This window comes from Myotis myotis, unplaced genomic scaffold (assembly GCF_014108235.1).
Source record: "Myotis myotis isolate mMyoMyo1 unplaced genomic scaffold, mMyoMyo1.p scaffold_m19_p_1, whole genome shotgun sequence".
In the NCBI taxonomy this organism is placed as follows: Eukaryota; Metazoa; Chordata; class Mammalia; order Chiroptera; family Vespertilionidae; genus Myotis; species Myotis myotis.
Window position 1 is genome coordinate 183,705,738 of NW_023416313.1, and position 20,369 is coordinate 183,726,106.

A 20,369-nucleotide genomic window follows, 5' to 3' on the forward strand; every position below is an offset into this window, starting at 1 on the left:
GGTGAGTGGCTGATGGCTGTTTGCAGGCTGGCCAAGCCCGCCAGCAGGGACTCTCACCCCATGAGGGTGTGGCCATCCCTGGTGAGGGGCTGATGGCTCTTTGCAGGCTGGCCACGGCCCCCAGCCACCCACGCTCCCAGTGGAGGCTGGCTGGAAGCAGGTATCTGGGATTTATTTATCTTCTATAATTGAAACTTTGTTGTCTTGAGCAGAGGCCACAGCTGGCCAGGGCAGGCAGGAAGCTTGGCTTCCTCCATTGCTGGGGCAACCAAGCCTCCTGCTTGCTCCAGCTTCGTGGCTGCCGGCCGCCATCTTGGTTGGGTTAATTTGCATATAGTTGCTCTGATTGGCTGGTGGGCTTGGCTTGGGCATAGCGGTGGTGTGGTCAATTTGCATGTTTCCCTTTTATTAGATGTTGGTTTTTGTATGTTGATTTTCTAATTTGCTACTTTATTAAATTCTGTTATTCTTTGTAATAGTTTTTCAGTTGATTCTTTTATGTGATCTGGATGTATAATTATCCTATATAATAAAAGTGTAATATGCAAATCGACCGAACAACAGAATGACCATCTGGACAACCATCTGGGACCAAGCAATGACACCCACTGGTGCCAGGTTAGCCAAGGTGGGTGTGATGTGATTGGTGAGGGGCCTGGCCATCTCCCCATGATCACCCTGCAGAGGGAGGCCCAGGCCTCCGGCTGGTGGGTGGGCGGGGCCTCCCTTTGCGAGAGAAGCCCGGGTCCCGGGCGCTGGAGGGAAACCGGTGCCGGCAGCCAGGGTAAGGAAGGCGTACTCTTGCATGAATTTCTACATATAAAGATAGTTTTGCCTTTTTCTTCTGAATTCTCATGCTTCCATTCCTTTCCTCTGTCTTATTACATTGACTAATACCTCCACACCCTGTTATATAGTAATGGAGATATTAGTATCCTGACCTTGTTCCTGTCTTTAGGGGAACAGCTTCCTGTGTTTTACCAAATAGGAAACAAAACATGTTTTTAATGTTCTTTTTAGGGACTTGAGTTTATATTTTAAAATTAGAAGTGTAAGCAGTTACCTTTATAGAGAATATTATTATCTTAAATAGTGCTCTGTAGCTTTTGAAGTATTTTTAAATATTTAATTTATTTGGTTCTGTGAGAGAAAAGGGCAAATCTAGCATTTTAATTTTATAGTGTGGAGAAAGTAAGTAATTGCTGTAGGTCATGATGTTAGAAAGTGGTAGAGCCAGGCCAGAATCCAAGACTTGCTTTTTTTCTTTTTTACTGCACTCAAGGCTACATACTTACTTTTTCTTCAGGAAACTCTAGATTTAGGACAATGCTTTTTATACATATGAGAATATATAAATAAGTTATTTCATTTTTTAAAATGTAACTTTAGTGGTTTATTAAGTGTGTGTGCCAGTGTGTGTGTGGTTTTTTTTTTTTTTGAGAGTAAAACATCCTATATAATAAAAACTTAATATGCAAATTGACCAAATGGCAGAACGATGATCGGTTGGCGGGGGGCGTTGGTGGTGACTGGTGGTGGCGGAGGAGCAATTGGGGAGTGCGGCCAGTCGCTTGCCTGCTGGCGCCGTCTCCTGATCGGCCTGCTTGTTGCCACCCACAGAGGGAGGCCACCAGAGGTGGGGCGATGGGAGGCCGGGTCCTGAACTGCACCCTGGTGGTCAGTGTGCTCCCACAGGGGAGCACTGCTCAGTCACAAGTCGGACTGATGGCTGGCAAGCACAGCAGCGGTGGTGGGAGCCTCTCCCGCCTCTGCAGCAGCACTAAGGATGTCCAGCAGGGAGCAGGCCTAAGCCGTCAGTTGGACATCCCCTGAGGGCTCCCGGACTGCGAGAGGGCACAGGCCAGGCTGAGGGACCCCACCAGGCCTCTCGTTATAGATAAGTCTAAAGTCCTCTTTAATGACCAACTTCAGTCTCATTTCCTCTCCTCAGAAACAAGTACCCACATGAGTTTGGTATGTTACCCTTCTGTTCATTTTTAAAAAAATCCATAATTCACAGACAAAATGTATGATACTATGTTAGTGATTAAAGAGAATACCAAAATCTACCTTATGTTCTGTATCTTCCCCTTTTTTACCCACCATCATTATATGGATCTTGGAGTATGCAAGGCTTTTCTCAGCATGACATAAAATGTAGAATCCACTTTTAGAATCTAGATCTCCAGTCTAGTATCTTCCCACTATCATATTGCCTCACTAAACTGTTTTCATTAAGACTTTTAAAATTTAGAAATATGCTTTCAATTTTGATTAAACTTCATCATGATAGTGGCAAAATCTATTCAAAACTACATGCAATATAAAGTCCCAACACTTAAAATTTAAAACTCCTGACTAGGAGTAGGGAAGTTGGGCAGAATTTGAGAATATCTTATTCAGTAGTAGTTTTTGTTTTCCATATTGGAAATGAGAGGCTTTACCACTCAGATGCTGCAAAATACCAGTATAAATAGAACTGTCATTTTTGTTTTAAGTATGAAATATTGATGGTTTAGACAGAAATCTGCAAACTTTTCTGTAAAGGGCCAAGTAGTATTTTCAGCTTCTCAGGCCATGTGGTTTCTGTTGCAACTACTCAACTCTGCTGTTGGAGCCAAAAGCAACTACCCTATATAATAAAAAGCCTAATATGCAAATTGTCCCCTCAACTAGGAGTTCCACCGGAGTTCGACTAGGGGGCGGGGCCAGCCAGCGAACCGCCCACGGCCCCTACCCCTGGCTGGCCCCACCCCTGACCAGCCTCCCCCACCCCAATCTGGGCAGGCCGGCCGGACCCCACCCGTGCACGAATTTGTGCACCAGGCCTCTGGTAGATAATAAAGAAACAAATGGGTAAGACTGGCTGGTTCCAATAAAACTTTATTTACAAAAAAAAAACACAAAAAAACAGTTGGGTGGGATGACCCACAGGCTATAGTTAGATCATTTTTGGTTTGAAGGCAGTGGTGTACTGGTAAATGTTTAACTGGCTTTTTGGAAAGAAGGGTAAGTCCTGATTTACAGCATTTGCCCCATCATGGCTGATTTCAAGCTACCTACTTGACATCACTGAACAGAAAGGTAGAAAGAGATCTATAGTAGCACACCATTATATAGCGTTTCTACCATACAGATAAGCTAGATGTAAATAACTTCAGGAACATAGATAATAAGGAAGTGATGAGTTTGAAGATTTATTACTTTTCTTTTCAATACAATTTATTTAAATGAAAATTCAGATAATTTAATTATGAACGATGTCTATATGCAATATCTGGCTCACAAAGTTTCTAAAATGTAACAGTTGGCTCTGGTGAGTCAGTATGAATCTAATTCAGCACACCACTGTGTTGGAGGACATAATCATGAATTTTGTTTTAATAAGTTACCTACTGAATCATAAGTTATATGTGAGAGTAATAGCAAAAAGAATTGTGTTAGTATGCACTGATCTTGCTCATTTGTTTTAAATAAGAATCTGCAAGAATAATTTTAAGTGAGAGTTGACTGTCAGATACGCTTTATTCCTTGGTTCTTTAACTTTCAAGTGATAGCATATGAAGTAAATATGGGCCAGTAGATTTTGTCACTATATCATATATGATAATAAATGTTACTTATTATTTGATTTTTTCCCCCTTAAGGAATAACTGTGACACCTGATGAAGAAAAAAACTTGAATCATTATGTACAAGTTTTACAGAATCTAGTATTAAGTGTTCCCACTAGGGAGCCAGGCCAAGAGAAAATATCAAAGTCTCCAAATAACGTTTATTCTATGAAACCGAAGTCTTCAAATAACGTTTATTCTGTGAAACCGAAGTCTTCAAATAACGTTTATTCTATGAAACCGAAGTCTTCAAATAACGTTTATTCTATGAGACCAAAGGTATCACAATTTAAGGAGCTAATTTCACATGACAAAGCTTCAACTGAGAATGATATTTTAAGCGACCCTATCAGTGATAAAGCTACACCTTTCCCTACTAGAGACTTCCAACCTGAAATAAGGAGGAACAAACGTACTAAAAGTACACCATTCTGGTCAATTAAACCAAATAACATTTCTGTTATTTTAAGTTCAAAAGTACCTTATATTGAAAGAGAAGAGCCAGAGCCAGAGCCAGAGCCAGAGCCAGAGCCAGAGCCACAATTTAGAGCACCAATGTTATGGCCAAATGTTACTGAATTACCTCCAAGTCCTTCAAGTAGGAGCACTGACTGGGATACCACCACAGAACTAGAAGATGTTCCTCAGCTCTCAGGGGAATATGAAATACCAATTTATGAAAGTCAACCACTAATTTTGAGTAATGAAGAAATTTTGGATAAAATATCAGATATTCGTTCAGAAGTACAACATGTACCTCTTGTTGAGAGCCTCAAGCCAGAATATAGAGAGGACATTCGAGCCTCTAGAGAGAACCTAAAACGAAGCCTTGCTTTAGCAGAAGCAGCAGAACACAGATTACAAAAAATGTATAAATCCCAGTTATTACCAGTAGGACGCAGCAGTTTTCCCAGTGATGATATTGAAACTATTATTAACATGCTGTATAATTCTAGATCTAAGTTATCTCAATATTTAGATATTAAATATGTTCCATTAGAGATGAGACAGAAAGCTACTACAGTAATCCATATATTGAAAAACAGATTATGTGTAAATCAACTACAAACTCAAAACCTTATTAGGAAGTTATTAAACAATAATATAAAAATTTTAAGCCTACTTGATGTTCCATAACAAAGGTGATCTAAGAAAACTGTCATTCATTAACTGGCATTCATTAACAGGAGAAATAAGCATACTAGTGATTCAAAAGTTGTATAAAATAATTTCTATTGTAGTTCAATGTGCTAACATCTTTACATGTCATATGTTATGAACATTTTTCGTATGCACTAATATGCCTAAAAATTTAAAATAAAAGTTTGGTTCAGGAGTTTGTAGTTTTCTTTCATTAATTTATTTTTAAAATTATGAAGATCTAATCTTTAAAATATTTAAGCTTTGATTTACTTGAATAAATTAAATTCACCCATTAAATAAGAGTTAAGGGCTGTGCAATCTATATATGTAGCTTGTTTTAAATGAGTGCATATAATGTAAATGTTTAGGGTATATAGTCTCTATTACTCTTGAGAGAATCTGTGTTTTCTGTCTGAATAGCATAGAAAAGTAGAGCTTGTATCAAAACTACTTGTATTTGAATATATGTGTGCCTCCTTTGAAAAGTGGATGATACATTAAGATACCTCTTTTTCTTTCTTGGTAAGTACTTTTGGATTATCAGTGAGGGACTGTAAACAGAATTGGTAGTAGAGTTGTTCTCACTTATTTCCTCCTTTGTTTGTTTATATACGTGTACTTTGAAGCTTTGCAAATCTTTTATTTGGGAGTATGACTAACATCATTAAAGTTAACTGTGTAATATTGTAATTATGGTGAAGGTAATTCTGTTTTATAATTAGATCAGTATTTAAATTTATTTACTTATTCATCAATCCAGTCATTATTAGTTTAATAAAGATATAATGACCTTTTACTATGTAACGGAAAAAATAGCAGGCTTTTGGGATATCATAATAAGATCTAGTTTCTTCTCTCTTTGAGATTATATCATAGCAGGATAGCAGAAAGACAGACACTAAAAAATAACTTTAACAATATTTAAATTTCAGTTCTGACAAGTTGTTATGAAGGTGTGAGAAATCTGACTGCATCTAGACCAAGAATAATGGAAAAGCTACCTTGAGAAGGTAGCATTTAGATGAGACCTAACGGATGACAGTGTGTAGGGGGAAGGGGGCATTCCAGGTAGAGGAACCAGCATGTGTGAAAGTTCTGGGTTGAACATGAATATGACAAATTCAAGAAGTAGCTGGAATATATAGAAAGGCAAGGGAGTGCATATCATTATAAAGCTGGTAAGAGCAGAGGTCAGAAAGGCATTGCACTGCATATTGAAAATTTTAGCCTTTATCCTATGATCAATAAGTCATTCATGGATTTTAAGCAAAGGATGGGTATGATGGGTATGATTAAATGGGTTTTTAAAAAAAGTACCGTTCTGGCTACAGTTTTGGAGGTAGGTAAAAATAGAAGTACACCATACACAAATTTAGCTTGGACTAGATGGAAAGACATGGCAATAAAAGGGTAGAATCGGTAGAATTTTGGTAGTTGAATGGATATGGGACAGAGGGAGTATCAGAGATCAAAAATAATTGCCACACAATCAGCTATATTATAAAAAAGACTACATAGTTTTTGTTTTATAACTCTTTACTATTTGCTATTGTTGCATTATGTATATATATCTATACTTGATTTCAGAGAGGAAGGGAAAGGAAGAGAGAGAAACATCAATGATGAGAGAGAATCATTGATCAGCTGCTTCTTGCATGCCCCCTATTGGAGACCGAGCCCACAACCCAGGCATGTGCCCTGACATGGAATCAAACCATGACCTCCTGGTTCATAGGTCAACACAACCACTGAGCCACACCGGCTGGGCCGATGTTGCTTATTTTTAAAAATAATTTTGCTATGGAAAATTTCAAACGTGCAAAACTAAACAGTTTCAACAATTATCTATTAATGACCAGTCTTATTTCCCTAAACCCCTACCCCTTCCCCTCTTCCATATTTTATGTTGAAATAAATCTTTGATAACTTTTTCATCTGTAAATATAACTGTGAAGCTCTATAAGCTTTATTAAAAACCACTTCTACAATATCATTACATAAAAATTCAATAATTCTTTAGTATCATCAAATATCCAGTCAGTGTTAACATTTCTAATTTTCTAATTTTTTAAATTTAGAATTTGTATGAATCAAGATCCAAATAAAGTGCACACACTGAGACTGGTTGATTTGACTCAAATCTCTTTTAATCTAAAGATTTTCCTCCACCTCTGTTCTCCTTGAAATTTATTTATCAAAGAAATTTGTCATTTGACCTATGTTTTATACAGTATGAGTTTTGCTGATTGTATCCCTATAATGCCATTTAGTATATATTTTCCTGTCCTTTGTATTTTCTATAAATTGGTAGTTGGATCTAGAAACTTTGTCAGACTTGGTTTGTCTTTCTTCTTTTTCTTTCTTTGTTCCTTTTTTCTTGTCAAGATTGTGTTATGTTTTATCATTTGATTGTGGCCCCTTTTGTAATTTTTTCAACCTTGGATCATCATTACCTAGATATATTAGTTGTGCAGTCATTTCTGCACAGAGGCCTCTCACACAAACTGCTTTTCACAGACAAGCCTGCACTGAATTGCCTACCTGCACTGTATTTCTTTCATCTAGTCAGCCCTTATAAAGGAGTTCTTGGAATCCTATTAGAACTAATAGGACTGAGGCTTTCCCCATCCAATCAGAGCTGTGCAGCCCTGGCCAATCAGAGGGGCTCTGTTCTGACCAATCAAAACAGTGCCTTTTGGACCAATCAAGTTGTGAGGATTTGGATTCCTCGGTTGCATTAGGATGGACCAGTTATGGAGCAGGGCTGGGGACTCCTGTCCATATACACTGAGTGGCCAGATTATTATGACCACCTGACGTTTGTAGGCAAATTAGCCGGACACTGCATTGTATGGGATATGGAAGCCAAAGGCCTGTTCGAACACCTTTGCTGTCTGCAGTTACCAAGATAAAACGTCTCCAATTCGCACAGGAACACAAGGATTGGACAGTCGAGCATTGGGAAAAAGTCATGTGGTCCGATGAATCACGTTTCCAGTTGCATCATGCAGATGGCAGAGTGAGAATTTGGCGGAAACAGCATGAAAGCATGCACCCCACATGCATGAGTACAACCCTTCAAGCTGGTGGGGGCAGTGTTATGGTTTGGGGCATGTTTTCCTGGCATGATTTGGGCCCTTTAATTCATGTGGAACAACATCTGAATAGCACAATATACCTAAGTATCGTTGCTGATCAAGTTCATCCTATCATGTTGATAGCATATCCCAATGGAGATGGCTTCTTCCAACAAGACAATGCGCCATGCCACGGTGCTTGTATTGTGCAGGAGTGGTTTCAAGAACACGAGGGAGACGTTGCCTTGCTTAGGTGGCCCCACAATCACCAGATCTCAATCCAATTGAGCATTTGTGGGACAAAGTTAAAAGAGCCATCAGGCAGCTGGTTCCACAACCATCAAATCTCACAGAACTGGACAGTGCTATTCATCAGGCATGGTGTCAGATTCCTCACATCACCTTTCAACATCTCGTGGAGTCAATGCCAAGAAGAATTGCTGCAGTATTGAAGGCAAAAGATGGCCCAACAAAGTATTGATGGGGCGGTTATAATAATCTGGCCACTCAGTAATCTGGTGGCTTTTCTTTACAAAGCCCTGGGCACAGAGAGGATTCCTCACCATCACTCAGCCCTGTTCTTTGGTTACACCCTTGAGTGGGGGTGAGCTGCAGCAGTAGTTGGCTCATACCAATATACCAACCTGACCCATCCATAAATCAGACCCAAGTTTTCCTTCTGCCTTTATCAGGTTGTGTGGATCCCATGAAGTTTGAGGTAAAGTGTTGCTGCAAAAGATGTGGCAGTCTTAGAGGTTTTGCTCACTTGTTTATGTAGCTTATCTGTGCCTTCTGTGTCTACTTGAGCTCAATCCTGAATATATCATTTCCATGATACAAAGGATTACTGCTGCTTTGGTCCATTTCTTGACATGGTGGATCTGACAATATGTATAACTCCAGTTTCATAGTTGCTTATGTTCCACAGTTAGGTGCTCATTCTTTATTAAGATTCACTTCAGAAAAAAAATTCACTTCAGGATCTCCTTTTCAAACAGGACCTCCTTCCGGAACAGGACCTTCTTTTCTGCTGCAGCAGATAGGGCTTTGCTCTGGAAGCTGAGGTCTGATTACAGAATTTTTGTTGGGACTTGCCAGAGACTCTTCATAGTGTGCTTATCTACCATGGATATCTCTAGCACCTTGGCTAGGCTGGGTTATAGCATCTAAATGTCAGGGCTGCTCAAAACCTGGACTTGCAATAGATGCAATAGAGCTCTCTCTTAATCAGAGCCTCACTCAAAACTGATAGCCTTCTAAGGTACCCAATAAATGGGTTGTAGCAATAGTCCCCAAAGAAGTACATGTTGTCTACAAAATCCAGAAGCCCATTAGGTGCTGTGTTTGTTTCTAAGTATTAAGGGGTGAGAGATACAAAGAGTTGATCTTATGGAAGGATGAATTGGCATGATCAGACTATTCACCTGATCTGACCGACTCCTGAATCATGATAGAATAAACCTCCTACCCTCTGGCACATTTCCTTAGACCATCTCACTTCTTGTTTACCAAATATAATTAACATGACATTTTATCAATATAGACCATCAAGATATAGTGTGGAATGTTAAAATGATCAAAGTCTCTCTGGACTGTATTGTGACAGGGAACAGGAGCGTTAACATAGCCTGGGGCAATGCCATGAGCACTTCTGTACACACTTCTGTTCTTTCCATGTAAATATTATTGTAATTTGCTCTTTTATATTGATGGAGATAGAAAATATTGCATTTTCCAAAACATTAGTCACATACTAAGTATTATATCTATTTTAGTAAACCTTTAACACCTGGCACAATAGCTGTACTTAGAGATAGCACTTGGTTGAGTTTTCAGTTAGTACACCATTATCCGCCACAATCAGCGGATCATCGATCAGCTGCTTCCTGCACTGGGAATCAAGCCTAAAACCTGGGCATGTGTCCTGACCAGGAATTGAACCGTGACCTCCTGGTTCATGGGTCGACCCTCAACCACTGAGTCACACTGGCCGGGTTGTTTTGCTTTGTTTTTAATATAAACGTTTTTTAGGCAAGGTACCTTTCCTACTCTATGGAAAGATTTTCCTTCTCTGTGGAAAGAGTTATGAGGTGGACCTGGTTGCCAAGCTGCATCCTTAGCTGTAGCAGAGGTGAGAGTCCACCATCTCAATGTTAGCTGGACAGCTAATACTAAATTACTCAGGAGCAAAAGCAGTGCTTATTGCCAAGTAATCTGGCTGCTGTGAGCATCTCTGTGCTCTTGCTTTGAAGAAAGGACTAGGAGTCTGGAAGCAGGATTCTGGATTTGCCTCTCCAACAGTGGTTGGAGGCTCCTCCCCCCTCTCCCCAGCTATGCAGAAGCTAGCTGAAGAGGCAACCAGCCTGGGAGGCCCTTTCCTTTGACTGGAAGTCCTCAATCCTGAATACTTGGTGGCAGAAGATGGGGAAAGGACCAACTTTTTGCATTTATTTTTCTTTCATAACTTCTCAGAGGCCATGCTGACATTCTTGAAGTGAGGACTAGGTGTTGGGTGAGATGAGTTTTCTGATGCTCCAACTAAGGATCTGAAGAGAATGTGTCAACCAGGAGCCTTTAGGTTTCATTTTTAGGCACACAAGGCCCTTCCCTGCCCAGGTTCCATAGATCTGTGCCAGTGTGGTGCTGAAAATCAATATATCCTCGGGAAAGCCTAGAATATGACAAATTGGGAATACAGGAGAATGCCCCAACTCACCAGCAAATAAGGGAATTTTTTTTTTAAACATCAGTATGAAATCTCTTAGACTCTCAGTGTATTAAAACTGAGGATCCACCAGGTAGGCTGATCTAAGACCCTCAGTTTATAGATGATAAGACAGGTCAAAAGAGGGGTGGGCCTTGCTCAGGATCACCCTGACTAGCCCCAAGTTCACCCACTGCCCTCACCACCAAATGTTTGGATAAAGGTCAACAAACTCTCCTTTTCTTGTTCTTGCTGCCCCTCAGAACTCATCTTTTAAATGTTGTGCCTGTATTCTTTTTCATCTAGTCCTACTGCCACTGCCCTAGTTAAAGTCTTTTTCTTTTGCCAAGATGGTGATGATGATAATAACAGCAGCAGCTACCATCGATTGAGCCCTTCCTCTTCATCAGACCCTATTCTAAACGTTGTAAGTATGGACACTTAAATGTAGCCCTTTGAGGGAGATACTAGTATCACTTTCATTTTATAGATGAAGAAACTGAGGCACAGAAGTTAAGCACAAGGTCATAGAGCTGGTAAGTAGTGGAGCAGATTTGAATTTGGGCAATGTGACTCTGAAGTGCATGCTCTCAACTATTTTATTATACTTTTTAGTGTACATTAGCATAGTGGATGACATTATTACCCCATTTTACAGACCAAGAAACTGAGTTTTGGTAAGATTAAGGTAGTTCATAAGGCTAGTAAGGAGCAGAGTTGGTTCTCAAACCAAAATACTTGCTCTTAAATACTAGTGATACATTCTCCTTGTCATAATAATGTCCACACATCATATGGACTAAATCTAAATTTCCAACAGGAGAGACAAATAAACTGTATTTTTAACAAGTCTAAGGACCACTGCTATGTTGATGTCCAAACCTTTAACACAGACAGCTGGGGGATGAGGACATGTGCTGGGGGGTGGGAGCAGCCAGGGAGAGGTCAATTGGGGAAAAAGGAGACATATGTAATACTTTAAACAATAAATAATTTGATTTAAACATATATATATTTATTATTATTATTGATTTCAGGAAGAGGGAGAGAGATAGAAACATCAGTGATGAGAGAGAATCATTGATTGACTGCCTCCTGCATGCCCCCTACTGGGAATTGGCCCAGCAACCCAGGCATGTGCCCTTTACCGGAATCGAACCCAAGACCCTTAAGTCTGAGGCTGACGCTCTATCCACTGAGCCAAAGCGGCTAAGGCACCTGTAAAAAATTTTTATAAAAATTTATTTGAGTCAAAAAGAGGATACACCTGAAAGCAAGATCAACAGCCTGAGCTCCATGCTTCCAAGAATAGCAGTGTGCAGCCCCTCTTTATGAAGGTAAGGAAGATTTCGTAAGGGTGGGAGGAAGCCCTGCAGGAATGGGATTACAGGGTAGTTGAGATTATGTACTTAAGGGCCTGACAGGGGGTATTTCAAAGGTGTGTTAGCCTAGATGCACAGAAACAGTGGATGGGGCTTGCTTATGAGAAGTTATATGCTTGGAGTGAGTCTGAAAAGGGGGGTGGGGCAGCCTCTAGTTGCCATGGCAGCTATTGCTCTTGGTGATACAAGAGGCAGGCCTGGCTTGCCCAGCCTTCCAGACAACAGCATTTCCACATCAACCTGAGTCCTGAATATTTAAAAACTGTCTGTAACACTAGTGTAAGTCAGCAGTGTTCCTTCTGGAAAACACTGCATTCAGTGCTTTGTGCTGCGAGGTGTCCACTCTCTACAGACAAATGTTCTTTATCTAAAGCATCTTTACCCTCTGCCTTGGAGCACCCAGTGCCCATCCTCCTCCCCACTGGGATAATCTGGCTTCACTGCCTCCATTGCTTTCTAGACACAAAGTCCCATTCAGAGGTTATCTTAGGGGCAGCCTCCTTCTCACACCAGGCTCCCTCCTGGCCCACTCAGCCTCCTCTCTCAGACCCCGAAACAGGAAGAACTGTTTATTGCTCCGTATGGGCTAGAGAACCCATATTGTCTGTAAGAAGAAAATTAGGCTACCCTCCCAGGAGGTGCCCTCCAGAAAGCTTTGATTTCCCCTGGTGAGTCAACACAAACAATAAGTGTCATAAATTAGTTTCTCCATAAATTATTGTGCTACATTCAATGCCCATAAGTTCTCTTTCAGTTCAGGTATCTTTTGCTAGAGTAAAAGTTAAGTGGAGTGAGAACTAGAGAACTAAATTAGTCTCTTGAGGAGGAGTGTGCTGGGAAGGGAACATCTGTGGTGGCCCCTGACGGTTATGGAGTTCACCTGGTGAAGAAATGAGGAGGCTATGATATGCTCGGTGCTAAAACCCAGGGCCTGAGTCTGGCCAGAGATTTCCCAAACCGTACCATGCTGCTGTGGCCCTAACCCTCCGCATCGCCAGGATTTAAGAAGCAAGTTCCGGTGAGCTCAGAGCCTGGAGGGACCAATGCCCTCTTGTCAGCCGGGTGGAACGTTTGGTCGAGATGGAACCAGCAAGATGACAATATGATGCACTGAACCACCAGATGTCCCCTGCTTCTCTGGGGGAACCCATGTTCTGGGGGGAGGGCTGGGGCCACTACCCTACAGTAAGACCTTGTCATTCATGTTGTGATTTCTGTGGGTATAAACTATATCGAGTTAAAGGAAGAAAAGGAAAGGGGATGGGAAAGACATGGCAAGGTAGAGGAAGGCAGGGAAAGGCGAGTCTGCTTTGGAGAAGATCTTCCGCTGTGAGCTGCCCGTTTAGGAATGCATGATTAGATCACCCTGTGAGGTCACTTTTTTGTCCACAAAGCTCATATGTTCTTCCTCTGGGACTCCCAAAGCCTGATGATTCTTGGCACCTCTATAAAGCAAAGGGCCAGAATAGTATTTTTATTTTGTCCAATGAAAAGTCTGAATTTATAGCCTTATTCTCAGAACCAATTTGTAGGAAACCAAATTAAGATAAACAGACAGCATTCCTGACTCAGTCTAATAATTTCTTCCACTTATACTGCAAATACTCCTCCCTGCCTTTTTCCTCCTTATCTCTCAGATGCAGAGCCGGGGCTCACATCCTATAGTCACCTCCTCAGAGTGGAGGCTGGTGCAAAAAGCCCTGAATTAGGGAACCAGGGCTCTAGTCCCAGATCGGCCACCTCCTGGGTTACTTCCAGGAAACAGAACCACTTGTGGGCCCAAGTTTCCCCATCTAGGAAGGAAAGGTTGCACTGAATATTTCACAGGAAAAAAAAATCAGCACACACATTTTGGGGAGGGGGCCAATTAAAATCCTACCCACACAACTAAAATTAGTTTTAAGTGTTCAGAAGTGACTGGAGTAAGTAATTTCCAAGACTGTACTCGGACCTCATTTCCATAATTTCTAGACTTGAAGAGTGAAAGTGGAGGTAGAGTGGGAGGATGGCAGTGGACTTCTTTTTGCAACGGGGTCCCCACAGCAGCCCTCTCCCATCCGCTGCCCTTTTTGATGAAAAGGAGTGCGTCTCACACATGTCTCCTGAGCTGTTTCCGATGGCTGCAGAGGAAGTGGGGCCCCTTGCTAAGGATGCAGAAGGCTAGGAGGGGAGTGGGCAGCCTCAGAACTCATCCCCACACTATTGGAGCCAACTCCTCCAGGAAGGAGAAGGAAAGGGGTACAGGAGCTAGCATGGATTCAGTGCCACCTGCTAGAGGTGCACTTATGGCAGTGATGGTGACACGCGAACTCATTTTTTTGGTTGATTTTTCTTTGTTAAGTAGCATTTAAATATATAAATATCAAAAATATAAGTCTTTGTTTTACTATGGTTGCAAATATCAAAAAATTTCTATATGTGACACGGCACCAGAGTTAAGTTAGGGTTTTTCAAAATGCTGACACGCCGAGCTCAAAAGGTTCGCCATCACTGACTTGCGGTGTCTCAAAGGAGCCCCTATTACAGAGCAGGACGATTTTGAGGCCTGCGTAATGGCCTAGCCGCTTCAGCAGCCTGACAGCCTGTGCAAAGTCTCTAGGAACTGAGCTCCCACACCTGAGCCACGGCCCACAGAGAACAGATCAACACTCCTGGGCAACAGGCCTACAAAGAACAGACGGATCACAATTAAGAACAGTCCTGGCCTTTAAGTGACTCAGAAACGAATAACAGGAGGATGATGAGGAGCTTGGCTAAAACTACACAACGAGCTTTTGTAACTTGGCTTTGCTTGCTGTGGGAACCTGAGCACGGATGTGGTTGTCCCCTTTAAACATTGGACTCTGCAGATGGTCGTGGCCGCTTCTCTCTTGGGCTTCCCGAGTGGAGGAGCGGACACTGACCAGTCAATAAAGGCTCTCTAAATTTCAATCAGTCTGGAGTTCTGGTCATACTGTCGCTCGCGCTCCACAACACCCCACGACTTCATAGATAGGTCTAAGCGACCCTTCAGGTAAGAAAAATTCGGAACAGAGAAAGGAAGCAAGTTGGTCCCAGGCATCAAATGGTGGATCCAAGAGCCACTCTGTGGGTGGTTAGTGAGCTGGGTGTCGGGATCATAGCCCCTGTGTGGGCAGTCAGGGTCATGTGCACTCAGTTATTTCTGCTTCAATAGGACTAACCAGGGTTCTCTTTCTGGAACTTGGGAAGCAAAGAATGTGGTTGAGAATAATCAGAACAACCTTCGGAATGAGTGAAAGTGAACTGAGTGTCAGTTCTGGGCCAGCTATTTTCTCCTCTAGTATTTCACCGAATCCTCGCAGCTGTGTGGCCTGGTAGGCAGGACAGACGTGGCTCCCATCCTACATGGAGCTCAGGCTTAGCGAGGGTCAGCAGTCCATTCAGGGCCAGCCCTTCTCACTCGCTCGCTGGCCCCACTCCCATCATGGGGCCTTCTGGTCACACTTGCCAAACAGCTCACTGTCTCACGTGAGTTCCTTGAGCATAGGACCCTGTGTAAGTCCTCCCCCTCCTGCATCTGGCCCAGTGTGGGTGCAGAGGTGATGCTCAGAGCCAGAGCACGAGTGTTTTCCAAACGATTGTAAAATATTTGAAGTTGTGAACTTTCCCCACCCCAGCCAAAGCCTCGCTCTTTTCCATGTGTATGTGCCCGTGTACCAGAGTTGCTCCCGACAGCTAAGTGGGAAAACAAGTCTTTCCCTTTTGCAGGAAATCATACCTCAGTGGGGTGCTAGACAAGAGCACTGTGCTAGGAGTCCAGTACCAGAACAACCACAACCCTCTGGATGCCTCCGTTTCCCCATCTGTGCCATGAAAGGTTCCCCTAGTAAGCTGCAGGCCTCTACAGGGCCTAAAGGGTTCCAACCCTTTTATGGGTGGGGCTCCCAATACATCCCAGGGGCAGGCCCAGAAGGAATTCTTATTTAGCCTTGTCATCCACAAGCTGCCCCACACAGGCCCTGTCTCTGTGGTCTTTCCTGCTTTTCTACTTAAAAATGGTCCTCACTCAGCTTTGATCAGATCAAAGGGACACATGCTGCTGCAACTTGCTGGTCAGAGGCTGTCACTGCAAACTCTTGCCTGCTGGTCACAGTTGAGTTTTACCCAGTTCTGTGGGGGTACCTACAGAATGTGAACTCCATGAGAGCAGGAACGATGCCGCCCTTGATCATTAATTTATCTCTTGAATGGCATTGAATGTTTCTGGAAGGAAGGAAGGAAGGAAGGAAGGAAGGAAGGAAGGAAGGAAGGAAGGAAGGAAGGAAGGAAGGAAGGAAAGGAAAGAAGGAAATAGGGGATGAGTGGAGATGGTTCCTGCCATCTAGAGCCAACAGGCTAGTTGAGGAGAAAGGCACACACAAAGGTTAATAACTGAAGGACCAGGTTACCATACAGAGCAAAAGTACAAGGTGTTGCAAGACAGCATGTGTTCAGGCCAAATTTGTGTGTAGACAGTAAGGGCTGTAGGAACACAGTGTGACTCTGGGGACAGCAGAAAGGCACTGCAGGTCAAGGCGGAGGCAGACTCCATCCGTGCAGTCTCGGTGTTGGAAATGAGCAAGGCACGCTCAAGCTCTCCAACAGAGAAAAGGGAGCCTGGGCAGGACTAGCTCGGCTCAGAGAGTCTGATAAACAGAGGCTCAGAAGTCCATCCTGTCGGCTCCGGTTGGGAGTTCCTGGGATGTGTCTGCGGAAGCATCTTGACAGAGAGGTTTGCAAATGCTGATGCTCACCTTGACCCCACAGCTCCCAGAGAAACCTGCTCCTGGAGGCAGGCACAGTGTTTGCTCTCCACGCTTTTCTCCAGCCAAGGGACAGTGACTCAGGACCCAGGAAACCGATGAGGACCAACTCAGCACCCACTGGTGGAGTAGCACCCACTGGTGGGCCGAGCCCCAAAGGAAATGTAGGAGGAGGAAGACGGGCCCCAACCTTCCGGGGCTTAAGTAGGAGATACAAAAAACCGGTGAAACTTCATGTCCTCTGATATTTTATGTATCAGTCAGAATACTAATGGGACTTGGAATGATGTTAGGTGACCTTAACTGCCCTGTTTTCATGAGGAGTTCATTTCAACCCAGAGGGGTGGGGAATAACAGTATTTCATCTCATTAGAATCAACTGTAGTCACATCAGGGCTCTGCTTATTTTGTTTCTTCTTCTTTTATATATATATATATATATATATATATATATATATATATATATATATATAATTTTTTATTGCTGAAAGTTTTACATATGTCTCCTTTTTCCCCTCACTGACCCCCATCTCCAGCCTGCCTGCTTATTTTTCTTCTTCTTTCTTTCTTCTTTCTTCTTTCTTCTTTTTCTTCTTCTCCTCCTCCTCCTCCTCCTCCTTCTTCTATTTTTGTTAATCTCACCCAAGAATATTTTTCCCATTGGTTTTAGAGAGAGTAAAAGGGAGTAAGAAAGAGAAAAACAGTGAGAGAGAGAAACATCAATGCGAGAGAGACACATCGTTTGGTTGCCTACTGCACATGCCCGGACCAGGCAGGGGATCAAACCTGCAACCCAGATACATGCCTTTGACTGGGAATTGAACCCGAGACCCTTCAGTGCGAGGGTCGACACTCCAGCCAGGGCCTGCTTATTTTTCTTGACCCCAGGGATACCAAACTGTTGGATAGGCCTCCAGGGGGAAAGTTATCCTCAGCAAGTGGCCTGTAAACAGCTCCTTGTGAGCCTCTCTCCTAGACATGAGTTGCATAGTGTGGAGAAGGCCAGCTCATTGGCTTTAAAAATATCTGTCCCTGTTTGCTCGGACACAGAATCTTCACTGAGCAGGCGAGGGACTGGGTCCTGGAGAGAGGAGGTGACTTTCCCAGGCCATGCAGTGAGTTAGGCTGGGCGTAGAGGCCACCCTTCCTGACTAATGCCTGGAGCTGATTGGTCCTCTCTTCCTGCTGATACCCCTTAGAACAGAAGTCGGACCTTGTGAATTGGTGACTGGAGTACAGAGTTTCCTCTGCAGCGGTTCTCAACCTGTGGGTCGCGAACAATGAAAATACATCCTGCATATCAGATATTTACATTACGATTCATAACAGTAGCAAAATTACAGTTATGAACTAACAACGAAAATAATTTTATGGTTGGGGGTCACCACAACATGAGGAACTGTATTAAAAGGTCGCGGCATTAGGAAGGTTGAGAACCACTGGCTTATGGGATGCTAATGTAGCCAGCCCACTTCAGCCATTTACTACATATTGATTGTGTGACTATTATGGTCTGGGCACTCTTCTAGTCTCTTGAGATTAATTTGCAAACAAAACAGACACAAGTGCCTACCTTCATGGTGCTGACATTCTAGTGTGTGTGTGTGTGGGGGGGGGGAAGGCAGATATAAAACAATAAACATAATAAAGAAGCATGTGATATAGCATGTGAGAAGATGATATATGTCTGGAAAGAAGAGAGGAGAGCAGGGTAACGAGGATCAGTAGCTTGGGGTAGGAGTCATGTTCTTGTTGATGCTCTTGAAAACCATGAAGCTAAATTAGCTAATTGAGGGAGTTAATCTAGATGGGGGAGGGGGAGGAAAATGAGGCCTTTTTTCACAAAGATGGCACTGAAAGTGAAGAAGGAAGTTCCTCTCCCTCCCAAAGCCAAAGCCAAAGCAAAGGCTTTGAAGGCAAAGAAAGCAGTGTTGAAAGGCGTCCACAGCCACACAAAAACGAAGATCTGCACATCACCCACCTTCCAAATATCCTCAGAAGAGTGCCCCCAGGAGAAACAAGCTTGACCACTGGGCCATCATTGAGTTCCCCTGACCACTGACCAAGTCAGCCATGAAGAAGACAGAGGACAACAAACCACTGGTGTTCATTGTGGATGTCAAGGCCAACAAGCACCAGATCAAACAGGCCATGAAGAAGCTCTATGACATTGATGTGGCCAAAGTCAATACCCTGATCAGGCCTGATGGCGAGAAGAAGGCATATTTTGACTGGTTCCTGACTATGATGCTTTGGATGTTGCTAACAAAATTGGGATCATCTAAATTAAGTCCAGCTGGCTAATTCTAAATATAAAAATTTTAGACTAAAAAAAAAAAACTAGAGGTCTGAAGACTGAGCCCAACTTTCAAAGGTCAGATAAAAGGACAGCAGGCTGCATCAATGAGGCAGGACACTGAGAAGGAGTCAGTGAGTTAGAAAGGAAACCAGGACAGGGCAGGATTCTGGAAATCAAATACAGAGGATTGAGAAGGAAAGAGTTCTCACCTTTGACCAATGCCGCTGAGGACTGAGAATGACCACTGGAGTTGGCCATGAGGAGGTTAGTGGTAATCTCATTGAGAAGGGTTTCTTAAGGGCATAGAGTCTGATTGGAGTAGGTTCCTCCCACACAGAAAGAGAAATGAATAAGTAGAGACTGAGTATAGGTAACTTCTTCAGGGAATTTTACTCTTCAGAAGAAATTGGTCAATAACTGGAGGAAGAATGATTGAGCAGAGAAGGGGGAAATGATGCAGAAAGCAAGGAGATAATTGCTGGTCACAATCTTTGAGTGGGTCAGGGGATGAGGGGGCTCCAGGGCACAGGTGATGGGCAGCCACATGCAGGAGCACAGGCAGGTGACCCATCGTCTCCCCTGCCTTTGTCCACACCTCAGTTGCTTTTCCTGGCTCATTCTACCATAGTATCTACACCTACAGAAAACAGGGAAAACCCATGAGCTACAGACTTGGTACTTAAAATGAGGCCTAAGAATAAAAGAATAATCTGAGATAGGACTCGAGCAAAATATGTAATGCCATTGACCAAAAAATAAAAGTACTTTATTTTAAAAATCAACCTATTGGGAGCATGGCTATCTAAAAGATGCTCTGTATCATCAGTGTAGAAAATATGCTCCATTTCACCCAAGAAATGAGGAAAAGATGCTTTCATGATTTTTCCTTTGACAATGATGCTTCTAATCAAGAAAGGCAAATAAAATCTGCAAGATATCCCTCTTTTTGTGTGTGTGTGTCTAGTTGACAAATAAGAGATAATAAGTATTCATAGTGTTTGGTGAAACAGGCATTCTCTTCAAACAAGGGGGAGGGTGAAAATTGGTTCAAGATTTTTGGGACACAATCTGGCTATATTGAAAGTACAACAGCTCTCTTCCCACTCTCTGTAGCTGGTGTCTTTTTGGAAAGTACTTCCTAGTACAGGGTTGATCTCCTGGGCCTCCAAATATGCAAGACCACAGAGTCCAAACAGTACCAGCCATCTGAATTCCCTGCAAAAGAGGGAGAGCAACCTGTGAGAGAAACAGCAAAATGGGAGTAATATTGTCAAGAGAACAATCTAGAATGGAATTGAGAGGCCTCTAGGAAGCTGAGTTCACACCCTCCATAGGGAACTGAGATAAATTATAAATGGCTACATCCTGATACAATTCCTGGAACTGGC

The 20,369-nt window shown here is 42.7% G+C and overlaps 1 protein-coding gene and 1 pseudogene across 1 annotated transcript; both read left to right on the top strand.

Moving 5' to 3' along the window:
* Nucleotides 1–1,498: 1,498 nt before the first annotated feature.
* On the top strand, nucleotides 1,499–13,628 carry SPESP1 (sperm equatorial segment protein 1). Its single transcript, XM_036353037.1, has 4 exons — nucleotides 1,499–1,505; nucleotides 3,648–3,800; nucleotides 3,900–4,666; nucleotides 13,557–13,628. The coding sequence occupies exons 1-4, from the start codon at nucleotides 1,499–1,501 to the stop codon at nucleotides 13,626–13,628; spliced, it is 999 nt and encodes a 332-aa protein (XP_036208930.1).
* A 4,880-nt stretch (nucleotides 13,629–18,508) lies between these two features.
* LOC118664648 lies at nucleotides 18,509–18,967 on the top strand (annotated as a pseudogene).
* Nucleotides 18,968–20,369: the final 1,402 nt, after the last annotated feature.

Excerpts from the sequence above, each read along its gene's own strand:
- SPESP1 (XM_036353037.1), top strand. Across the intron at positions 3,801-3,899 it reads TATGAAACCGAAGTCTTCAA|AATTTAAGGAGCTAATTTCA; the intron begins ATAACGTTTATT and ends CAAAGGTATCAC. Across the intron at positions 4,667-13,556 it reads TATTGAAAAACAGATTATGT|ATGCAGAGCCGGGGCTCACA; the intron begins GTAAATCAACTA and ends CTTATCTCTCAG.